Source organism: Aedes aegypti, chromosome 1, assembly GCF_002204515.2.
Source record: "Aedes aegypti strain LVP_AGWG chromosome 1, AaegL5.0 Primary Assembly, whole genome shotgun sequence".
Classification (NCBI taxonomy): Eukaryota; Metazoa; Arthropoda; class Insecta; order Diptera; family Culicidae; genus Aedes; species Aedes aegypti.
The window spans coordinates 248501016-248527214 of NC_035107.1; the positions used below are offsets into that span (position 1 = coordinate 248501016).

Genomic DNA, 26199 nt, shown 5'->3' on the forward strand with positions numbered 1-26199 from the left:
CGTTCCGCTCTAAATCAACTCGATTTTTTACTTTTAAAACGTTTAATTTCCGGATTTACAAAACGACGAAAGTAAGATTCTCCACTTTCGCAACCTAACCGCTACTTTCGTCGCTCCGTTGTATGGGAGACAAAGTGACTTAACCACTAATCAAAACAAAACACTACTTGAGTCGATTTTACACTGGTACAAAAACGCCGCAAGTAACTGATTGAAATGGCTTATCATTTTGTCATACAATTTTTGTGGGAAGTGATAGGAACTACCTTGAGTTTTAACGCGTGCTGATTGCATGCAAAATTTAAGCGATGTACACGGTAAAAAAATGTTAAAAGGGGGATTCATTTTAAAACAGTTTTAGAAGAAAGATTGTGATTCTTCTTAATTTAGTTTCTCAAAACGGTATGAAAGTTACTTACGTCGATTTGAAAAAGTAATCGAGATTTAGATTTTATTTTTTTTTTTTTCAATTCAATGTGCAATATGTCGAAATGAGAAATAAATCACAAATAGTGATCCAGTTTTTGTCGTAATTCTTTTCGGTGTTTTAGGAAGCGAGTCACCGAGGAAGATCCTACGCCATATTTTCTGGCGAGCGACTCGTACGATCCACCTCCTCTTTCGAAATCGTCGATAATTTTAACTTTTTCCACCAACGTAAGGGTTTTTTGTTTCCGTTTGCGGTTGGTGCCCGGTGGGATGTCCATTGCAGGAACGAAAACTGTTTAATTCACCTCAAAATTTACAAGACGGTACGATTAAAACGCGAATTCAATGACGGAATGACACGAACACGACGCGATTCCAAAACCGAATGACGCCAACCAAAACTTTGCATCTAAGTCCCCCTCGATTTTTATTTGAATGTGTGTGTGCGTTGGAATGGCAGTCCAGTTATCGAGCACTGCTCGCTAACTGGAAGGTTCTCTCAGCCCAGTTATCGAGCATAAGCTGTAGTAAAAGTCTTTCAATTAGTGGGCCACAGGTTGAGTGCAACGAACGAAAGTTGACTGTACAGTTAACTTTCCCTTACTCGATATTCCGTATCTCGATATCGAGTTAGAGAACCATAGTACAAGTTGGTTTTCATGGCTAACTCGATGGTCCCTTGAATCGTAGTTGCACTGGTTTTATGTTCTGTAAGTCGATACCTCCCTAACTCGATGGTCCCTTCAATATCGAGTAAGGGAGAGATGACTGTATTTTATACTAGAAAATAATGAATTATGAGAAGACAAGCTTCAAACTTTGAGCGCTGTTTTTTTTTCAATGCCTTATTCTTTATGGAACAGTAACTATTCAGTCTATGCTATGCTATGCTATTCTATATGGGACAGTAACTGTTATGCTTTTATGATCAGTAAAGCGTGGTAAAGCTTTACCACATCAGTGCCCCAGTACCCGCTCATGTTTCAGTATCCTGCTCACTATCCAAAGATGACAAATAACTAGGGAAGTATTCATAAGAACACTAAGCTGAAAAACAGGCGCTTGCCCAAGTTGGCCGTAAAATCAGAAAAAAGATGTATTTCTAATGTCTTCTTTTACTCTGAGTAGAAATCTCTGAAGTGTGTTTGCCGTGTTTGCCCAAAGCTTCAATTTTGTATGAACACGCTTCACCGTGCCGAAAGCTTGACTGGTGTTCCGAGTGAAGCATTCTTTTAGGCGTACGCAGCCAAAAGCTTATCTCCTGATAGCTGAGACTACTTCGTTTACCGTTATTTCCAGACGAAGACGTTTCGTTTCGCGGCTTTCGATCTGCATGGCTTTGACATCTACTAATGTCTGCGGCTTGGCAGTGTAGTGGCTTTTGTGTGCGATTTCATAATTCCGTCATTCCGTCTGTATAAATCCGTGTGTGTGGTGTGTGTTGTGATAGTCTGAATTAGACCAGAATCGGTAGGCACGGAACGGAGTAGTAGTTGCTGCAGCAGTATCAAACGGGAGGAATCGCTCGTGGCATATCACGCCATACATTCAACTCAAGGCGGCAGTTCGCTTCCTGAAAACGTTCCAGGCGGCAGCAAAAAAAGATTCAAGCTCTGCGAACCCCTCTTCACAGCATCGCAATACCCAGCTCACGGAGATTGAATTAATTTCAATTAGTGAAGAAACCACGGAACAACTTCCTTCTGTGATACCCCGCAGCAAGATACGAAGAAATTCGGAGTGAAAAATGATGAGCTCATTGGCACTGCGATTTGCGCCGCGGTTCGGCAAATCTACCGCTGCAGCCGTGGCCAGTTCCTCCCAGCAATCGTTGTTCAACACCTACTACACCTACTCGAACCAGATCTCGCAACCGCTGGAGCGGAAGCCGACCTACACCACGGCCGAGGAAGCGGTCAAAGTCATCAAGTCAGGTTAGTTTCCAACATTCCGCCGCAACGATGCTTAGGGTTTTTTTTTGCAAATTTTCGCGATTTTTTTTTGCGAGGGAAGCCAGTTGGGGAATCGCTGCTGATGCGGCAACAAACATCGGGCACTGCAAGGCGATGTTACGCAATCAGTTTTTTTTTCTGCAGGAGTTTGTGCTTCCTATAACCGGTAGTAAACCGGATCGCGACCTTACCCGGGTTGGGATGCCTCCCGAGTGCGCTCAATGTGCAAGCACTTAGTTTTTTTTCGTGATTGCTCCATTTCTAGAGCTGTACTTTGAAACCGAGTTAATCAGACTCGGGTTCAAGTCGGGGTCATTGTTCAATCAAGAGTAAATAGGCATGTTCCGGACTTTTTCGTGCGGGTAGACTATTTAATCGAAAGCGAAATTGATCTGGATCAGAAGAAAATCGTGGTCGAAGAACATAAAACTGGGACGGCTTAAAATAGCCACAGACAGGACAGACCGATATGCGTAAAAGCGAATGGGGATAATAACAACAACAATAACACTATCATCGTCAGAGCGCAGTACGAAATGGCGTAGTCATGCTGTGTGTAGATTTAACTTCTAACATTGACCTTGGAGAGAAGTAACTTAACTAACTTAATTTGAATCCAATTTCATTGATATTCTTCAACCGATGCGGTTATCCTCCGCATAGGTCACTGTTGCGTTCATATGTCAATGTTCTTTATCGCTCTAGCTGGAATTGAATAATGGCATCCAGCAATTACGTAACGCTTCGATTAGAAACCCGTATTCCCTCGGTTTAAGTGCAATCTTTGATATTTTGTTTGAAACAAAACACTTCCCATAGCTTCTCTTATAAATCTGATGGCGTGGTGCAACTTATAGGCGACACTTATGAGGGTCAAATACGAGAATCACGATTAGGGAAGTCAGGGGTAATACGTCCAGACGAATCGGAAAGCGATCAAACTGTAGCTTCTCTTGGGCCATTGCAGTTTTGGAAGAAATCGTTTCACATCGTGTGTCCATAAATATCATCCTTTTTTAGTATATTCTACATTATACAACAAGAGATAATCATGCTGACTTGCATATTTTTACCAGCTGTAACCGGTAAGAAGTTTACCCACCAAAAAAGCTATTTAAGAACAAGCGCTGTCAGCGTTGAAAAATGATCGGTTGCAGCAGCTTTGACGAACATTTTCAGAGGTACCTATACCCACAAATGATGTCGAAAGTAAAACAAAAAATGATAGCCGTTGCTAAAGTTGATACGGCAGAGAAGATGATCAACCTCTGTTTCATAATTCTAGGGCAGCCGTTAGCGATAGCATATTCCGGTGGGTGTTACGAAAGCCGAACGTTGTGAATATATTGTTTTTGTTGAATTTGCGTTAATTTTACCAACGTGTATTTTGATCGCACAGTATCACCTGTATCACCATCGACTTAATATGCATGAAAGAATAATGGGATGAAAACTGCCTACAATCGCATGTCATTAATAAAAACCGCTACTCTTACACCAAAAACATTAACATACGAGTAGGGGCTGTCCATTAATTACGTCAGAAATTTTTTGGGATTTTTCAACCGCCTGTAAGGCGCGTGAGGAAGATTAGTAGTTTGCGATCGTTTTTTAAGTTTTTTGAGAACTTGTGAAAAAATGGTGGAAAGATATCGAGAAACAAAAAAGTTATGGTAGATTTAAATATGTTTTTTTTGCGGGAAAAATGAAGCTGCTAGTAGAGGTAGTAGAGTAGAAATCCAGCATAATCGGATATACTGTCCACTAGAGCGATGCGAATTTTGATTTTTTTTATTATGGCAAACAACATCCTCACAAAGTTTGAAGCGATTCGGAAGAAATTTGATTGTGCACACGCCATTCGAAGTTTAGGGGTGATCGGGGCATTATGGGCCACCTAAGGAAAACGTCATGGAATGCAAAGAAAAGCAGCAAAAACTATCGTTTAAATGCAAGTGACTTGTACTATATAACATGTTTTCTTCCATGTTATGTCGATAATTTAAGTTGAAGTCAACTTGAATTTTTTTAGGAACATTTTTGAGAAACCATGTTTTTCTGCGTGTTCACCAACCATATGGGGCATTATGAGCCACCCTACGGGGCAGTATGAGCAGAGCCGTAGCGTGGCCTCATAGCGCCCTTGGCGAACCGCGATTCGAGCGCAACTTGTTTAAAAACATTTATTTCTTGCAAGTTTACGTAAAATTCCAGAAAATTTCCAAGAATTCTTTTAAAAATTATAGAGCGTTTCCTGTAAATATTATTCACCAACTTTCTTCAAAAGTAGCATGAGAAAGCTTAAGTAATAATTTAACATTAGCTTACGTTGATAAGGCTTGTGCAAGAAAGCATGCACAATCTCTCAAATCTCTTTAAAACATAAATTATTTGAATAACCGGAAGTCCTTGAAATTTTTCGAAAATTGTACATAAAATTACTACTTGGCCAGAGACGAATTTGAAGAAACTACTGGATTCAATGTCCAGAACCTTGTGTTACGTATTGTACGTGCCTTTATCAAAGTTTCAATGAGAAGCATACACTTATAGTTGACATTGCTTATTAATTTATTTCTGCTTAGGTTTTTAATACATTTGACCAATATTTCTAAGTAACGTTGAACAAATCTCGTTAATTCTTTAGCTATATTTTGTTGACTTAAAAAATCGAGTGACAATTGCATATTTTTTCAAAAAGTGCTTGACCAATTTATTCAAAAACTTCGTCGAATATTTTTGCCTTCAATCATACAAGAAAATTTTTGTCAAAGTAGCGTAATGAATTTGTATAAAGAAGTTTATAGTTTTCACAATGAATTAATGTAAAATAGTTTAAGATTTTTTTGTTTGAAGAAATACTCATAGAAACCAAAAGGTTTCTAAGAAAGTCTTACCATTATGTGAAAGTATTATTTAAATTTGGCGAAATAGAATTAAATACCAAATGTGGTCAATCAATGCAATCGATATTACGAAAAGTTTTGTGCGGATTCAAACATTTACCGATCAGTTCGGCGCTCTTAGCTAGGCATTGCAAATAGAAAGCGTTGTGTTTGGATGGGCATCTAATTATTCCAAAAGAGGTGCGTTTTGCGAAAGAGAACCACGTGATAACCGAATTCAGGTTAACTTCTGCATCCATCTCGTGGTGTAGGGGTAACACGCCCTATCTAAAGAACAGGGAGTCGTGAGTTAGATACTAACCGAGAAAACGTGTAATTTCTTCGCAAATTTCACTTCAATTTGTCCATTTGATCCAATTTCAAAGTATATGTAATGGTTGGTTTTTCGGTAGTTGTTAAACTTCCACTCGGTTGGATAGCCGTAAACCACGAATCATAATAAAAAAAAAATATCATGCCATGATATGGAAGTTTTATTAAAATATAGCGAAATAGAATTAAATATCAAATGTTTTCAATCAATGAAATCGATGTTACAAAAAGTTTTGTACGGCTTCACACAATTATCGATTAGTACGGGGCATAGTTTTGGAGGAACATAAAAATCTGTTGCTACAAAAATAGCTTATTACATTGGTTTTCACTTACATTCTTAGGCTGATATAAATATTATATTAATTTTCTTTTATGTCAACACCCCCCCCCCCTTTAAAAAGTGAAAAAAAATTTAAGGAAAGGATAATAAGATCTCGCGTTGAGTATCATACAGGCGTATCTGCAGTGATCGATTTCTCTTCGTCGATTTTCTCTTTCGGTTAGTACACATAATTCAATCGATATTCGTTATATTTTACGACGCAGTATGATCAAATACGATGAGTCCTTCCTACTGAATTAAGAATGGCAGCCGAAAACAGTCATCCGGCCAAGTAATAAGCTAAAGAGAGAATAGATGAAGAGAAATCGATCATTGCAGTTACGCCCTTATGATACTGAACGCGAGAGATGTTTGTTTTTTCTTCCGATAGGTATTTAAAATCTTCAAAGTAAAAAAAAACATGATCCAGAGTACGATTGACAACTTAAAAAAATTACTTATTTTGGCGCCCCCTGAAGCCTGACGCCCTTGGCGGGTGCCAACCTGGCCAACCGCACGCTACAGCACTGAGTATGAGCCATCTCATTCAATCGTATAATTTTTATTTAAAATAATATAGAGAAGAACTAATGATAAACAGTACAATATTGGAAAGAAAATTCAATTAGCTTTGCTTGAAAATATTACTTCTAGCGGCTTATTTTTGATAGAAATGTTAAATATAATAAACAGACCACATAATTCTAGTATTAAATTACGATATTTGGTTCAACATATTCTCTAGCTAAGTGTTCCACTTGTAATGGTGCATTAAGATGACAATGCAGTAAAAAAAAGTAATGTACACACTTAAACGGTTTCGCCGAGAACCCAACAGCTGATATCTAATAATAATAAATAATTTGACGATTCTCGGTAAAACTTTTACCGAGATCTCGGTGAACGTTTGCCGAATCTCGGCATACCGAGATTCGGCGTTGAATATTACCGAACTCTCAGCTGTTGGGTTCTCGGCGAAAAGTTTTACTGAGGTCGGTGAAATAATTTAAGTGTGTAGTATCTGAAGGCAATTCATTTTTATGTTCAAAACACCATTTGTTTTGCTTAAATCTAGGTGGCTCATTTTGCCCCGCCCCTTCACTTTTTTAAATAATATTCTGTTTTCCAATAATTTTGTTTACGAACAAATTTAATTTCGCTCACGAATTGTTCAGCATTATTAGAAGTTTCAATGGAATGGTAAAATTTACCAGAATAATAAATATAATTGTCTTATTGCCTTAATTGAAAACTACCAACATTGTAAGCTTTTCATAACAACGGACAAATTTGTACATTTTTGTGAATATTTCATGTTTTAAAACGAATTTCCTTACGGTTTTCATTTTAGGGACTATTTGAAGTATCCTCTAGCGGATCATAATGATACTAGATATTAAAACACTGATTTGAGGTCAAATCCGGGGTGGCTCATATTGCCCCGTATGTTCATATTGCCCCCATTGCCCCTATATGGAGATTACTATAGAAAACGTCAACCTTTCAGGTTCAGCCCTCTATCTCGTCGTCATAATATTTAAAAAAAAACTGAAAAAGATAAAAGTGAACAAACTCTACTCATGTGAAATCCTTTCAGTTACAACATTGCCGAAAACCACATTTCGATTGGACGTCAGTGTTGAAAACACTAGCGAGGGGCACCGACCTTTTAGTAAGGCAATAAGAACAACAACTAAGTTCAATTAGCCTATGCTGTAAAGCTGTAATTTATTAATCAGCAAGTTATAATTTATATATTTTAGATATTAATAAATACTCACAACTTCGGTGTGTTTTCCCAAAGGAACAAATTGGTTCCTTTGCGCCCGTGCTGCATCTTGTGTTCACATTCTTTATTTTGATATGCATATTTTGACAGCACAGGTGCAAAAATAGAACACACGAAGAATGACAGACACACTGAAATGAATTTTATTGTAGAAACTACTGATTCCATGGTAGAATTAAGAACTGCACCAACGATTTTCAACCGACTACATTAATCTGTCAACTCTACTAAAACATAGTCAACATCACTACACAAGAAAATATATTTGGTATATTTAACCAGAGTTGCAGTATTTATGACTAGAAACATTCTTTATTTGACAAGGTTGGCATTATACATTTGACTACACTGTGCTGTACGGTGGGGGTCACGGATTGAAAAACTATGTTTTGTAGTGGATGCAACCATGGACATGGTCACATTTACTGCACTGCTCAGTGATTTTTACCAGATTGTAGTAAACTTGACAGATTTTTGTAGTCGGTTGAAAATCGTTGGTGCAGTTCTTAATTCTACCATGGATTCGGTAGATTATACAACAAAGTTTGTTTGCGTGCACAAACGAGCAGTTGGAGGACTGACAACAAAAGGTTTATCTAATGACGTGTGCACAACCAAATTTCTTCCAAATCACTTCAAATTTTGGTAGAATCATTTTTATCATAATTAGCATCGTTTAAGCATAGGGGAGCAGAAATTTCAAAATTTGCATCAGTCTACTGTCCACGGTTGGCGGCACCCTTTGCTTTCTCACTAGAATGAAAGAACCTGGGCTAGAGGCAGCTCCTATTTTTTGCGTGAAAAACTTGTCCAAAGCATCTAATTAAATGCCACGTTTAACGACAATTGTAAAACTCACTTTATTGGAAGTTGTGAAGTCAGAGATTCGTTCATTTTATTTGTAGTAGCAACCATTTCTTCAACACAGGCACATTACCACACGTGCCTCTGAGCACAGTCCGTACTTTGAACCTTCTTCCTTAAGGCAAACAGTCACAGACGGACAGCGCTGTTATCAACGTGTTTGCGTCGAGCAGTAATGAAACATAAATATTCAACTGAACTCTATAGTTATGTATAGGTAGTTTGTCAATCTGCACTTGAAACGAGTTGTTTTTGTTTCGAGTTTTATGGATCAATCCGTTGCATTGCTGGCCCGCCATCCCCTCCTCTTCGTTGCTCCGGCTGACCGATCGCTCTCTGCTTCTAAACGACATACTCGAATAAATTGACTGGTCAGCTTAATCAGCAACTACTTGTTCTATGCATAACAAACGATCACACGTGAAGACATACACAACTCCTACGAGCATGTGTTCGTAACGCTAAAAATAATTTAAACGAAACAGGCACGATCTGTCGTAGGCAATAAAACCTTACAGTGAAGTGTTGTTGTTGGGGGAGTACCTATCGAAAGATGAGAATTAATAGGCGCTGCATAAACGAGCGTCATTGAACCTGCCCTTTCGTAACATCTTATCAGCAAACAAAAGATAATTAAAAGCTGATAGGTACTCAAGCACGATTACAATATGGTGGCGGCCAAATGCGCCATTCGCCATCCATGATCGGCGATCAATAATTCATCTCTCTTCTTGATGTTACAAATGTTCCATGTCGCTCACCACAGTGTCAATTGGATGATAATTATTTTGCGAGTTGGTGTAAACTTATGCTAACTAGTGTTGCTGCTCCGTTGACAGATTTCCGGAGACGATAAACGATAGCATTGGCAAGGTGGACACGTGCGAAATTAATTTGGCCCCCCTTTTCTACGTCTGTTTGATCAAACCAATTCTCAACAACGAAATTTGTTATATGTATCATATATGATAGTAGACTATGTGATAGCTTGTATTGTATACTGAAGTATTTTGTTGACGCATACAACATTTGGATTAATTATTCCTTATTCTTATTATCGTATACCTACACAATGAAGTCACATTTTCTTTCGTACTTTTCAATGTTCCGGTATTGTTGATTTATTTACAAATCAATGTTATTATCAATCCAAGAGCCTTCCTTAGCCTAGTGGTTAGAGTCCGCGGCTACAAAGCAAAGTGAAGTCATGCTTGTTGTATCGGATCTCGGATAAGACACAAAATACAAGTGTCACGGATGCGCGTCGAAATACAAGTGATCTTTATTCTCCAATTCTACACTTCAACTCTCGGGATATACAAGATGCAACGTTTCTACACAATCAAAGGTATTTGATAATGCAAGGTATAATCGTTTCACGGTTTATATACATTCGAGTTATTTCATGGATTAGTGCGACACTACATTCCTCTTCTTCTTTAAAAACTGTTGAGATTATGAATTTGATAATCCTCCAAGTACGCCGGTTGTTTCGTCTCGCGACGTGGTCTGGAACTGATTTCTTCACGACTCTCCGAATTTTCGATGGATACGTTTCCAGGCTTTGGAGTGCTGTTGCCCTCTTCATCTGGACATCCATTTTGCTCTGGAATTTCATCCTTATTCTCTGTTACCAGTTTCTTGAGATGTTTTGTGTTGCGGTGTAATTCCTTGCCAGACTCTTTCGATTTGACTGTCACATCTGATCCCTTTCTATCAACAACTACGTGTTCCTCTGGGCTGAAGGTTGTTGACAGCTTATTCTCTTTATGAACTCGTTTCACAATAACGGTATCACCGACCTTTATCTCACTAGTTCTCGCCATTCGCCGTTGATTTGCATAATCTGCCTCCCGCATTTTCCTATCAGCATCGCGATCATGTACTTCCTCCAGTATTTTGCATCCTTTAGTCATCAATCCCGGTAACTTGTCCTTCAAAACACGACCAAACATTAAGGTCGACGGTGCTACTCCCGTAGTCGAATGTGGAGTCGAGTTGTGCATTAGAACGAACATACGGATATCCCATTTCCAATCAGACCCATATGTTTCTTGGCTTATTTTTAGACGCTTTCCAATTGAACGATTGATTCTCCCGATACACAATTGAACGATTGATTCCCGATACACACAGCTCTGATGCAAAAGGTTTGTATCCTTTTGATTTATCGTCCCATACGCCATTACTCAAACTCTCAAGAACAGCAATAAATGTCGAATCTCTGGAAGATTCCCTTTCAACTTCCTCTAAGGACATTGCTTTCGGTGTATCCTGAAGGACAAGCTGATATATGCAGGCTTCTCCCGTCACATCAAAATCTGTAGCTTCGGAAACCGAAAGTCTTGATAACGCATCTGCCAAATTGCAAGATCCTGGTTCATAGACTACTCCGAAATTGTAAGATTGTAGGCGCATAACCCATCTTTCGATTCGGGCGCAAGGCTTGGCACGTTCCTTGAAAAGGAAATGCAATGGCTTACAGTCTGTAATAAGTTTGAAGCGTTTTCCCAAAAGGTACAACTTAAACTTATCTACCGCCCAGACTAAAGCCAAGGCTTCGCGTTCTGTTTGGAAATAACGCTGCTCTATTGGTGTCAATGCTTTGCTAGCGAATGATATAATTCTGCTGTTCCCTTGTTCGTCCTTCTGCAATAGCATTGCCCCCAAACCAGTCGGACTTGCATCTGCTACTAGTATGCATTGATTTTTTTGTGTCAAAATAACCCAAAAAAATCCGCTTCACATACAGCTGATTTGATAGAATCGAATGCTTGTTTGTGCAAATCCATCCAAATAAATTTCTCACCATCTCGAAGTAGCTTTCGTAGTGGTTCTGTTTTGTCAGCAAGATGCGAAATAAAACGTCCAACATATGTAATGAGGCCCAAGAAACTGCGCAATTCCGATACATTTCGGGGTTCACGGAAACTCTTGATCGCCGAAATTCTGCTCTCAGTGGGTCTTATTCCGTTTTTTTTTGTCAATTCATGGCCAAGAAACTCAATTTGGCTCACGTTTATGACACATTTGTCTTCGTTCAAAAGAATTCTTTCATTCGGTTAAGAAGCAAATGCAACCTTTTATCATGTTCTGCTTGGGTTCTGCCCGATACTAGTACGTCGTCCAGATAAACAACAACCCCTTCTAATCCAGCTACAACAGACTCCATAACTTTCTGGAAGAGTTCAGGAGCGCAGCTTATCCCAAACATTAGCCGTTTGTATCTGTCAAGATTAAGAAAAAGGAAATTGTTCCCGGAATTCAACATTTCATTTATTTCATTTACCCAACAACAACAAAAATCAAAATCATCTTCAACCATTACCTGAACAGTCCTTGCTTCGTGATAAACGTTGTAATTGGCCTTAACCTCTCTGATATTTCGACTTGGTGATATGCTTCTTTCACATCTATCTTTGAGAATCTTATCGCTCCATTTATACCGGCGAATAGCTCCTCCACTATCGGAAGTGGGTGAGTTTCTCGCAAGACAGCATTATTGGCACGTCGCATATCCACGCACAAGCGAATTTCTCCTGAATCTTTGAGAATTGGTACGATAGGGGATACCCAAGGAGATGGTTCTTCAACACGCTCAATAATGTCCTGATCGATTAGATATTCCAGCTTCTTTGCGAGTTTTTCCTCAATTGCTAAAGGGACTCGTCTATATGGTAGTTGTACCGGTTTGACGGTGGGGTCGATTGGAATTTCTACCAAAATTCCTTTCATTTTCGGAAAACAAGAACTCTCTTGCACAGCCCCCATGTTGTAACCAATCTTCAGAACCTTAAGTATTTTTGCTGTTTCGTCACCGAGCAAGTGTTGTTTCCCGTTCTCAGCTACATAGAAAACCGCTTCCGTTTTATTCTCATGTGCCTCAATGGGTGCGCCAAACATCCCGATCAGTTTAAGCGGCTCCTCTGTTCCGTAAGCTTTGAAAGAACGATCAGGTTGCTTCTGAAACGTTAAGGTTGCTCCTGACTCTCGTAATTCGTTCCATGTGGCAAGGTCAATGAGGTTTGCCGCAGCTCCGGAATCTATAGCCATTTTGACTCCAATGCCCCCGATGAGGAATCGGAAAACATTCTGACCCATAACGTAACAGATTTCGGCTTCCTTATCTTCCCTTGCTTGAAACTCTCCTCGAGTATTTTCTTCCTCGAAAACTGCCTTGATTCGCTTGGGAGTCGGTTCCTTTTTAGAACTCTCGTAAACCCTTTTGGTGCACCACTTTGCGAAATGTCCTTTAGATTTACACTTCGCACATTGCTGTTCACGTGCCGGGCACTCCACACTTCCCTTCAAATGCCCACGTCGTCCGCAGCTGAAGCAGATCCTGGTTTCGATGAATGAGGAACGTTGACCCATCGGTGGTTGATACGGCCTTGCATTTGATGGAATTGATGAATTGGTCCGTAGTTCTGGCATGAAAGATCTCTGTTGTGCCCTTGAGTACTGAAAATGTCGTTCCTTCGAAGGCAACATTGACCAATTTTGGGAGCGATTAAACGCGGGAATCTTTTTGAACATTAGATTCTGATTCATACGCACGTTGTTCACAACTTCAGTAGGAGCTCCGCAAACTAACTCCTTGCACTGCATTTCTACATGTTCGATTGTTTTTCCAATTGCGACCACTTCATTCAACGACCTGTCTTTTTCCAGAATCTTCTTCCTCAAAGACGGTGAAAGACATTTCTCTGCAATCTGGTCGATAATCATACTATCCAGCACGGAACCTCCATCTTGATCAAATTCACACCTGTTGGCCTGAGTGCGTAGTCTCATTACGAAATCATTGAATCGCTCACCAACTTTTTGAGAAATTTGGCGAAAAACGTGGCGTTCATACGTGCGTCGACGAGTGGGTTGAAAATGAGCATCCAATTTCTCGACAGCAATGTCATAAAAAGGCGGATCAATAGCTACGTGAGGAACATCATTAACTCCTGGGAGGTTGTCAAAGATATCCTGCAAATCAGGCCCGCCCAAGAATAGCAACTGATTTCGCTTTTGTCGTTGACCCACAATACCGCTCGCTTCCAAATAGTATTCTAGACTACGCTTCCAACGTCTCCACTCTGACGCCAACTGGAACTGATCCACCTTAGAATCAAAAGGTCTGACTGGTCTCAATGAATCCATTTCCTAAGAAAATAAAATTAAAATTCATTCCCAACTCCAAACCAAAACATGTTTTGTTTTCCATGTCGTTTTTTCGATTTTCTTGTATATATTAACAAAATTGCTAACAAGAGCCATGATAATATAAAAATTGATAAAAAATTATTATTGTTAGTTTCCATACCACTGTATTTAATTATTATTATTATTATTAATTCTCTACTTACTTCATATTAACTTCAGTATCACCTTGGATGAATATCTAATAATAATGGCTTGTCTTCTTCCACAGTTTAAAGCTATTTAGCCCCTTTTTTTCTTATTTTGCATGATTTATTTACTTATTGTGAATCCAGTAACTCGACTCATTTCACTTCAACCGATCAAAAATCCTTCGCATTTTTTTTCGATAGTTATTTTCCATTTAATTTCCAACGTACTTCTAGTTCCAATTTGTACCAAATCATATAATGCTCGTATTTATTTTTGTAAGTTTTGAATCCAGTGCTCGACTCATTTCACGTTGTTAAAAGAATCTTCTTCATTTTTTTATGTGAATCCAGTACTCGACTCATTTCACATAACACGTTCAATGTTTATTTCGTTTTACATAATGTGAATTCAGTGCTCAACTCATTTCACATTTCCTAACCGCAATCTAAAATTCTTTCTTCTTTTTTTTATGTGAATCCAGTACTCGACTCATTTCACATTTTAAAATTTTAAAATTACCAATGAACAACATGCACCAATATAGAAAAAATAAAAGGTCACAATAATTTTATCAATACTTTTTTTTTACATATCCATATACAGTAGTTATTTTTTTTATTGTGAATCCAGTGCTCGACTCATTTCACGTTGTTAAAATAAACTTCTTCTTTTTTTTTAAGTGAATCCAGTACTCGACTCATTTCACATAACACGTACGATATTTATTTCGTTTTACATAATGTGAATTCAGTGCTCAACGCATTTCACATTACCTAAACCGCAATCTAAAATTCTTTCTTCTTTTTTTTATGTGAATCCAGTACTCGACTCATTTCACATTAGATATGCATAGTGTTCATTTTGTTGTGTTTTTTTTCCTATGTGAATCCAGTACTCAACTCATTTCACATAACATCAAAATTTTCAAAAAAAATAGGATGGACAGCATGGGAAATTCTGTTTGTTCTCTTCAATGTAATTCTATATATTGAATGAAATGAGAAACAAAGAATCGATGTAATTCATATTCATCAATTTAAAACGAAGAATTTTCAACTATTATTCACTTTTGAAATATAAATCGTCTTTACAAAAATAAGTTGAGCAATACACTACCCATAAATGCATGTCAGTCCCATGTTTGCTGGGTTTCCTATTCACATGGGACAATTATGCGTATATGGGCAGTACAGCATTGAATATTTAATGTTTGCATTAGCCTTTCGATGTATTGGTCGAACCCCAGCTGCTCATCGTATGCGATTTTTTTTATATAGTAATAACTAATAATTCGTACTTACAGTAGACTACGTTCACGAATAAAAATGGTTTTCCGTCTCAAACTATGACGGCTCACATCAGCTACGGATCCTTCATAATTAAGAAATCACCATCACAGGTGAACGGTCATAGGAACAGAAACACATTTTATTTTGATCCTCCACTGCTTCATTCGGCACCACTACCAAATGATCAAGCTTGGTTCAAATCTATCATCAATCGTCACATGCTTTTGTTCAAAGATAAACCACAGTTTTTTTCTGATTGCACAACCACATGTACAGTAGGCACTTATATTCCATGTATGTATTGTCCGGTTTGCTAGATTTGCTCACGCAATATGTCTCCACACACAACCACTATGATGCTTCTTCATTGTATGACTTTCATATCCGTCCCCGTATTACAATCCTTTACACATATAGCCAAACCGCTTTCTGATTCAAGTCAGCCATTTTGTATTTTTCTTGCATTTGCATCACCGTTCCACTTATTTTTTTCAATCGCATTGGCCGATGTTCATATGATTTTTTTTTTAGTTCACGATTCGAAAGCTACTCAATCACAATTCCATCTTGATTTTGAGACTTCGTGGCAATAATTATACGAAACCTCCATAGAACTATTTTTTTTGTTGCACACAGGACAATTCATTCGACACCACATAAAATTCTCTTCGTTTCTATGATTTCTTATCAAATTCTTACTTCTCACAATTTTCCCCATTTCAATTTATCGAAATAACAACATGTGCTAAAATATCTCACTACCAATTCCTTTCAATCTTACCACTGAAAAAACTTGACATTTGCTTTTCACAAAAATACACTCCGTCGCGTCAGCCGAAATTTTCCTCGTATCGCCAAATGTTGTATCGGATCTCGGATAAGACACAAAATACAAGTGTCACGGATGCGCGTCGAAATACAAGTCAAGCGTGTGCTAGAATAAGGGCGTAAGTCGCATGATCGATTTCTCTTCATCGATCCTCTCTTCTGTGAATAAATGTGACAAGTTGCAAGTTTGTTCTCATTTTTTCTCATCAGGACGCAAGATTGCATCACTGCCAAGCGGTTCGAAGTGAAAAAATGCTGACAAACTTGCATCTTGACACCTTTATTCACAGAAGAGAGGATCGATGAAGAGAAATCGATCATGCGACTTACGCCCTTATTCTAGCACACGCTTGAAGTGATCTTTATTCTCCAATTCTACACTTCAACTCTCGGGGTATACAAGATGCAACGTTTCTACACAATCAAAGGTATTTGATAATGCAAGGTATAATCGTTTCACGGTTTATATACATTCGAGTTATTTCATGGATTAGTGCGACACTACAATGCTGAAGGTGTTTGGGTTGAATTCCCGGTCGGTCCACGGGATCGTAATGGAAATTTCCTTGACTTCCCTGGGCATAGAGTATCATCGTACCTGTCATACCATATACGAATGCGGAAATGGCAACTTTGGCAAGGAAAGCTTTCAGTTAATAACTGTGGAAGTGCTCATAAGAACACTAAGCTGAGTAGCCGGCTCTGTCCCAGTGGGAACGTTGATGCCAAGAAGAAGGAAGATCAATCCAGATAGAATCCGGAATGATAGTTTCATGATTGATAATCTCATTCCGTAATATTTTCTTATTTCTGCCAAGTGTTGTTTGACTAATATAGACTTTTGTAAAATCTAACGAATTTTCAGTTGTTCGCTGAAAAACATCAAATCGATCCAAACAAATCCTAAACCTTGGGCGTACATAGCTGTTTAATGATGTTTATCATAAGGGACTTAAACTGTTTTCGTCGGCTGGGCAATAGAGGTCATTGTACTCTTACCTACTTCTTATCAATGACGGTCTGTGTCATTCTTTCCGATTTTATCCTATACTATCCCTTGATCCTGAAGGGGCCTTCCTTAGCCGTGTGGTATGAGTCCGCGGCTACAAAGCAAAGCCATGCTGGATGTATCTGGGTTCGATTGTCGGTCGGTCCAGGATCATTACGTAATGGGAATTCCTTTGACTTCCCTGGGCATAGCATATCATCGTACCTGCCACACGATATACGGTTGCGAAAATGGCAGCTTTGACAGAAGAAAGCTCTCAGTTAACAACTGTGGAAGTCCTCATTGAACACTAAGCTGAGAAGCAGGCTCTGTCCCAGTGAGAACGTAATGTCAAGAAAATGAAGAAGAATAAGAAGAGAAGAAGAATTAGAAAAATAAGAAGAAGAAGAAGATCTATTGATCCTCGTCGTCTCATAAATCATATTTTTCTGTTTCTTTATTTGTCCCGTCCTCCCTGAGAGGTAGATTCTGCATCCTGTAAACTTATGTGGTAAAAATCTGCCATAATTTGTTGGAACGAATGATTCGATGTGTATGGGACGGTACATCTTTGGTGATAGTGAGCTATCTATATAAATCGAAGTTGAACAGATGACAAGCAGGTCCATAAACGATGGTTTTTTTTTCAATTTCTTTATTAGTATTATTCCAAACATTACATTCATTTCTTATATCTTGGTGTTCTGTGTTATTAGACAACACTATCATCCTAATTTGGTAAAAAAAAATAATATTTTATTAACATTTTGTTAACAACATATTACATTTCATTTGCCATAGCAGTTATATAATATATAACGCATTATTCGTGGCAATCGAAGATTGTAACGATTTTTGTCTGAAATTATTAATTATTTTATTTGACATTTATTCCAATGTTTCAACCTTGGATATTCTATGTAACTCATTGGTACTATACCAGGGAGGAGAATTCAGAATCATTTTCAAAATTTTATTTTGAATCCTCTGCAGAGCTTTCTTCCTGGTATTACAACAGCTAGTCCATATTGGTTCAGCATACAACATGGCTGGCCTGAAAATTTGTTTGAATATCAAACGCTTGTTCTTAAAACAAAGTTTTGATTTTCTATTAATAAGGGGATAGAGACATTTTACATATTTATTACATTTGGCTTGAATGCCCTCAATGTGAATTTTGAAAGTTAAATTCTTATCTAGCATGAGCCCTGGATACTTAACTTCATCTGACCAATTTATTGGAACCCCTCTCATCGTCTCGTGGGTGAGCTTGATATCCTTGTGAACGTTGTTGATTGTATCAAAAATCCCGAGTAATTTCTTCCGAATGATCACACTCTGCATATCGTCGTCATATCATCACCATTTGTCCGATAATACTCCTTGTTTTTTTTTAATTCATCTATATTCTTCTTCTTGTTTTTGGCATTACGGCATCACTGGGGCAGAGCCTGCTTCTCAGCTCCATGTTCTTATGAGCAAAGCCACATTTATTAATTGAGAGCTATCTTTGCCAAAGTTGCCATTTTCGCATTCGTATATCGAGTGGCAGGTACGATGATACTCTATGCCCAGGAACGTCACGGAACTCATTACGAAAAGATCCTGGACCGACCGGGAATCGAACCCAGATACCTTCAGCATGATTTTGCTTTGTAGCTGCGGACTCTAACCACTAGGCTAAGGCAGGCCCCAATATATTTGCCATGAATATCTCGCACAAAAACGGGATAGACGATTTCCCAAAGGGATTCGTCCTTACGTCTGCTAACTTACTTAAAGGGTAGCTTTAACTACCCATCATCTGTATTGCAACGATTCCATACTTTTGATGGGTAATGTATGTCGCACCGCAAAACTTTCAACGGGAATCGGAATGGGATTTATATTTCGGATTACGAGAAGACAACGTCGTGATTTCGTATTCAACCTTTAATTAAATAATTCACGCCAGCAATAGGACCGGTCCTTTGCGCTATCACTTGAGTTCTGACTACGAATTCAAAAGTAGAAAGGTTCAGAGTTCTACGTTATGGAAAGAGAGTGAGAGCGCAAAGGTCGGTATTTAGGGTTATTCAATAATACATCTCCACATGTATATAAAAAAACATAATCTCATCACTCTCGATGTTTCACAACTGTAGAAGTTTTTGCCATACTTGGCGTTGGCATACTCCTGGCGTAAATTCCATTTAGCTTAGACCGTTTCTAAGAATATGTATTTCTAAGAATATTTGTTTTTTTACATACAAAGGTATCGACCGTGATAATTTTATTTTGATTTTTTTTATCGCAGTGTCATTCTCAAAACACACCCAAGCCGTTCCCATAGGGGACATTAGCCACAAGGAAGTGACATTTCAAGTAATACTGTTTCATATGGTATGCCCTCTTCAACATCTAATCCAATTTCTCTCGCCGTTCCCTTACGGTACCGATCCATCTAGTATTCATTGCTTTCTTCTCCATGCTCCCTCTTACTTCGAGCAAAAATATGCCGATAAATAAATTCAAAATAAGAATATTTGTTATATCCGGTCTCATGACGTGTTCTGTGAGTGTACATGAAGTTCTTACGTTACTACAAACCTCCGAAAATTATGGAGGATTTTCCAGGGTGCCGATCCATTCGGGAAAAGTGTTAAAACCCCGAGAATTTCAAATGACCGGAACAAATACGGAAAATTATAGAATACACCGGGGAAAATATGTAATACAAACACAAAAATAATTGTTTACTTCAATTTTTGGAATTTGCACAACTGGCTGATAACTCGAACTTAGACTCATGACTAACTTTCGGTGGGATGCAAGAAAGATAGTTAACGGTTTCTAGTATTGAATGAGAGGTCCTTTGTGAATATTCTTTACAATATTTGTCGATTTATTGTGATTCCCTTTGTAGATTCCTGGCGGCAAGATATTTAGCAGACTCAAAGGATATCTTATCATTGAGATCCTTGAACAATTTCTAGAAGCGAACGTAGGGAACGTCCTTCAAGATTCTTGATGAGATACTTTTTAGCTTTGTATCAAGATCCATGGCAAATCCATTATTTGATCTTGGCAGGAATCATAACTGGAATCTAGGAGGTGTGATTAGCTGTTAAACTTTGCTTTTTTTGTGGACCATTGGTCCAATAGACTGGCCCAGCTTAGTATGGGAGAAAATTAAAGTTGTATAATTCCACGGGGCACCCTCCAGAATAATTCCTTAGAGTTAGAAGAAGACTTCCTGAAAGTTTCAGCTCATTTGGTCGTTCCATGAGCTGGCGCATTTGAATTGAAGTTAATATAGGATTTTCAGCTCAAACATATGGGATTCAGCGCATCATCTAATGTTTGGCTCAGGAGAATCGTTGATCGCGTTCAATTGCATCCAGAATGTCAAAAACACTACTTGATACCATAGCAAACAATATTGTAGAAGGTTGTATGATGATTAAAATTGATAAATTTGGTGTTTGAACTATTTGAAGCAGATTTGCTGAGCTCATGCTATATTGCTTTGTATTTCCTCAACATAGTCACTAAGCGCATCATAGCCACCTATGACGCTGGGCGAGCTGCTGCACAAGGCGCATGCCTATATGTGACTGTACGGGAGGCTGATCTAAGCCTAACTTTCAATAACTGAAATGTTAATGAAAAAGAGCTCAAATCTAGATACAACCTTCTGCAATTATGTTTATTAGGGTATCAACTAGTGTATTTGTCATTCTGGGCTCAATTGAACGCAATAAACTAGTATGCGGAACGAAATAGTGACATTGGGTCAATTCTCAATATATTTGGAATGAATATTCCATACAAACTTCAAATTGAATGCGCCAGCTGGTGGAGCAACCAATCGAGTTGAAATTTTGTGAGCGCTTTTTTCTTACCCTAAGGCACATATCTAGGGGGTGCCCCGTTGAGTTTTACAACATTTTTGTTTTAGGGCCAGTCTATTGGTCCAAACATAGATAGATATATCGCGTTGTTTTCTACTCGACTGAAAATAAATACTGGAAGTAGGGTTGTCATGTCTATTACGGCTTAAACCGCTGTTTTGAAAATACCTGAAGGTCGTAGACACACAAGTCAATTTGGACAAATTGAGATGTAAAATTGTGAAAAATAGTAGAATAGTTATGGTGGGCTTCGATCCCATGACTCCCAATACGCTAAACTGGGTACGCATCCCCCATGCAAAAACAGAATCGGGTGTAAATCGTTTTTTTTTGGTCAGAACTCGGTCAAAATGTAAACCGTTATATTTTTAAACCCCTAAGTATTTTAAAAATATCATCAAAATTAATCCATAAATAGCTTAGAACAAATCCTTCGTATTTGAACATTTTGCATGAAAAAAAAAAAAACAATAAAGTTACAAATGCTTTGATCAATTCTATACATTAATTCAAGATAATTCAAGAGGTCATCGCCTGGAGTAGTGTTTGATCATCCGATTCTGTTGCTTGTTCCGACGGGGTGCGGGAGATGGAATAGAGCTTAGTGGCATTTGATCGCACGAACTCTCGCATACGCTCATCATACACCGTTTTTTTTTTCCTCAACAAAACTTGTACACGCTTTTCAAAATAAAAGCCAATTTTATTTTTGTTACTCAGATTCTTGGTGTTTTTTTCGGGACAGAGTGCATATTATTTTCCTCTGAGTTTCACAACCACATCTACACGAGGTCACCCACACCAATCAGCGTGGTAACCACTATAGTGATCATTCGTGTTCGGTTTCGTTTTGTACGGTTACGAAAATCTACAGGGGCGAAGGATGGAGTCAATAATCAGTCGGTCACTTGTTGGCCATGCGTAAAAGCATTTTTATTTTCTATGTTCGTTCGGTTGTTACGTTTTGGACAGTATTTTGTTCCAAAACCGGTCTGTGCGTATTCCTTTTTTTCTTTTTTACGGGAAACAATTTTGTTCATACTGTGAATAAAGCATTCAAAAGATTATGGGAAGTATGCACTTCAACAGAAAAATAAACACCTCTCGATGCGTGGGAAACTTCTTCCTAGAAATGGTCAAGAAAAGCACTTTTTCTTCGATCGCAGTATGCAGTTGAAAAGAAATGTTATTTCAAATGGAATTCGCTGTGGAAAATTTCTTAGCCATTTCTTGCGGAGAAATTTTTACTTTTGTTGAGCGAAACAGCATACTTAGCTTTAAACTAAAAACAAATAAATATCAAATGCTCTAGCTCCATTGCCAGCTTTTCAGGCGAAGTCGGAGGCCTCTTGTCAAGTAAATGCTACAGCATCATTTCCTTCCCCAATCACAAGTTACGGTAAAGGTGGGCGTGGCCGGGAATATCGATAATCATGGTTTTGGTATTCTTGTTGCAGATTAGATCAAGGTTAACTCCCAAACCTTGTTCCTGAAAGCAGTCTTGATGAGACTAACAAAGATAAAACATGAATATAGCTAGTATCCAATCTACGAAGTATACCGTAACTGCCCTAACGCTATGTTCTTGACCTAGGGCAAAAAAAACTGAGTGTACAATCATCTCTACCTCTAATTAATCCAATATTTATGCAATCTAAACGGCATTATTAATATTTTTCAATACTTGGCAGTAAACATCAATAAATGTTATCATGGTGTCATCTGGTTTGAAATAGTATAAGAAGTAATAGGTATCCGGGAAAAATCCTGAAATTAAAAAAAGTGCTTTTGAATTAATTTGATGCGTTGCAGACTGCGGTTTTCCTCTCACTATACTCAAAAGTCTAGGGGTCTTAGTTTATCATTTTCACCATCTGTTCGTCGCAATCAGCCTTGTCAATGAGAACAATCGCATTGATTTTGTCCGCTTTAATATAGAACTTAAACTTGGTCAGGAGTAATAGGAAACCTTCTGAATATTCATAGGTCAAGAAGCATAGAATAGCACTTCGCCATCGACTTGTTCAGCTTGGCGTTTGATAGTATTTGTAACCATGAATTATGCGAGATTATAACTAGGTGCATAATATCCACGACAGGAAATTTGTCCTCTAATACGATGTATAACTATTTTGGTCCCTCTTCTTTTCCAGGTGATGTGGTCTTCGTTCAGGGAGCTGCCGCTACTCCGATCCACCTGCTGGACGCCATGACCAAGCATGGTAAGGAGAACAATCTTCGCGACATCACGGTGGTCCACATGCACACCGAAGGCCCTGCTTCGTACTGCGCTCCCGAGTGCAAGGACATCTTCCGTTCCAAGTCTCTCTTCATGGGTGGTAATGTGCGGGCTGCCGTTGCCGATGGCCGTGGTGATGCCGTGCCGATCTTCCTGCACGAAATCCCAATTCTGTTCCGGCGAAAGCTGATCCAGCCAGATGTGGCCTTCGTTTCGGTTTCGCCACCGGACAACCACGGTTACGCCACGTTGGGAACTAGTGTTGACTGCGTACGCGCTGCCCTGGAGAACTCCAAGGTTATTGTGGCTCAGGTCAACAAGCAGATGCCTCGTACGTTTGGGGACTCCATCATCCACGAATCGCACTTCGATGCTGCTGTGAATGTGGACATTCCTCTGCCAGAGCATGGTGGCAAGGGAATGAGCGAAACGGAAACCATGATCGGCAAGCTGATTGCCGAGAACTTGGTCGAAGATGGTGCCACTCTGCAGATGGGCATCGGTAACATTCCGGATGCTGTGCTGAACGCGCTGCACAACCACAAAGACCTCGGAATCCACTCGGAGATGTTCGCCGGAGGTGTTGTGGATCTAGTCAAGAAGGGCTGTGTCACCAACGATAAGAAAGCATACCACCGAGGACGCATCGTCGGATCTTTCCTGATCGGAACGAAGAAGCTGTACGACTTTGTTGACAACAATCCATTTATCGGTAAATTTCTAGCAATTTATAGCACGATTCCCCTCAATAAATGCCTTTTCATCCCTCAGAAATGCTCGAAATCAACTACGTCAACAACGTCGGTATTATTGCCCGCAACCCAAAGATGACCGCCATCAACTCTGCCATCGAAGTCGATCTTACCGGTCAGGTATGTGCCGACTCCATCGGAACGCGTATGTACTCCGGTTTCGGTGGTCAAGTAGACTTCATCCGTGGTGCCGCCGAAGGCTTCGACGGCAAGGGCAAACCGATTATTGCGCTTCCATCGATTACCAACAAGGGACAGAGCAAGATCGTGCCAACGCTCAAGCCAGGTAAGCATACGCTGAAATCGTTTCCATTCAAAACAAAAACTCAAATGACATTAAATCTCCCCAACAGGTGCCGGAGTTGTTACGTCTCGAGCCCACGTGCACTACGTAGTCACCGAAAACGGTATTGCTAATCTGTTCGGCAAAACGTTGCGTCAGCGTGCGTACGAGCTGATTCAAATCGCTCACCCCGATCACCGCGAGGCGCTCGAAAAGGCTGCATTTGAACGGCTGAAGACGATGCCGTCTCCTAACTAAGCATCTCAGCACAAAGGCGTACAGGTCGTTCAAAACGATCGTTTTCCCCTTCGTTTAAGATATGTCGAAACTATTCCGAGTTGCTTTCATTCTAAACAGGAAAAGGGCAAATTTCTTTGAAAGCATCTCATCGTCCGCGGAGCGTGTTATCCTTTACAAACAATCATTTTCGTTTTTAAACCATCTAGAATGCCCAAGAAATGCATGTTTTTGTTTTACGAACATTACTATTACAATCGCATTGATATAGCCAGAGCAGTAGCAGAGCGTTAGTAGATAAGTAGAAACAGCTGATAATTAGACACACGTCTAACCCGTTTCACAAGCAACAAAACACAAATAACACGATAATAACCATCTATCTCCGAAACGTGCATTGCATAACTTTAAGTACTACATTGTAATCACACATCGTACAGAGAAATTCAACATCCTAAGAGGAATGTTTGAAGTACGGTTACCTCATGAGAAGCCATGTGAGAAATTAAACTAGGTAATCAAAGCTACTATGAGTACACCGTGATTATGCTAAATAAAACTGTGTTTTTCTTATTAAATTGATATTGAGAACATCCATCTCTGATTGAGAAGATCATGTCTCGTTGCTTGGGCTGATTGATTCCGAGTCACATTCGGTCTGTGTCATTTTCCAAAAGATATTAGGGGAAAGTCCTCTATGTCCGGACACTTTTTGTTTTTTGGTAATATTTCAAAATCTATTTACATTAAGTTTTACCGTCAATTTTTGTACAGTATAAAAAAATCCCATTATTTTAAGTAAACACATGAGAACAAAAATAAACCTTTACAATTCATTTTTATGAGGGATTACATTATGTACCAAAAATAGTGTGCACTGAAATGTGTCCTCTATGCTCGGACGCTATGGTTTTCGCCATCAAAATTTACACCAAACCCACAGAAAGGCCAAAAGGAGCTTCGTATGTCAGCACTAGTGATCCTTTATATAAGAGATACGCGGAAGTAAAATGGAATGATTTGGCAACATACCAGCAGTGCTGAGTTTGCTCGGCGTCGAGAATAATATTGTAACACGGACATGACTTCCTCATTGCAAAAAATGTATTTTGTTTCGTTATAGATCTTTGAGCTATATGTCCAGAAATGTCAGCTTCCGCGAATCTCTCTTATAAAGGATCACTAGTCAGCACATGCCTTGTGAGTTCAATCTTTGCATGATGTACAGCGTATGAAGTAGGGTAACCAATATATTTTGGACCTCTATGTATTTTGGACCCCCTGGACCGTTTTCCTACAAATTTCCTAAATTAAATCAAAAGGCCAACTCAATTCGCAAGTCATTTAGAAAGATAGGACTATTTCGCACTTGTATCAACCGTGTGTACATGGAAAATGTATTTATTTTATCTGAAATTAATTAAAATCAATCGGTCCATCTATGCAACCGTCACAACACGTTACACACAGAAATTGAAGCCGTCAGAAATTTTTCAAATGTAAACAAAAACTTTTTTCAAATATCTGAACTAAAAGCGTAGAGTTTCCTCGCTTATCCATTGTCTATCGATTAATTAGACTATGGGCAAGCATATTATACAACCAGTATCGTGGACTTTGTCCCCAATCGATAACAAATGCCGGGGGTCCAAAATATATACTTTGAGGGTCCAAAATGTATTGGTGTGTCCAAAATAATGAAAAACAGTGCTTCACAATTATATTATTTTCGACGTGTTTTGGATCCTACATGACAGTGTGGGCATTTTT

The 26199-nt window shown here is 38.9% G+C and overlaps 1 protein-coding gene across 1 annotated transcript; it reads left to right on the forward strand.

Moving 5' to 3' along the window:
• The first annotated feature begins 1768 nt into the window (after window positions 1-1768).
• On the forward strand, window positions 1769-24988 carry LOC5578926 (4-hydroxybutyrate coenzyme A transferase). The gene is made up of 4 exons (XM_001657162.2): window positions 1769-2363; window positions 23072-23869; window positions 23929-24195; window positions 24263-24988. Exons 1-4 carry the CDS (start codon window positions 2177-2179, stop codon window positions 24448-24450), a joined length of 1440 nt encoding a protein of 479 aa, XP_001657212.1. The 5' UTR covers window positions 1769-2176; the 3' UTR covers window positions 24451-24988.
• The last annotated feature ends 1211 nt before the right edge of the window (window positions 24989-26199 follow it).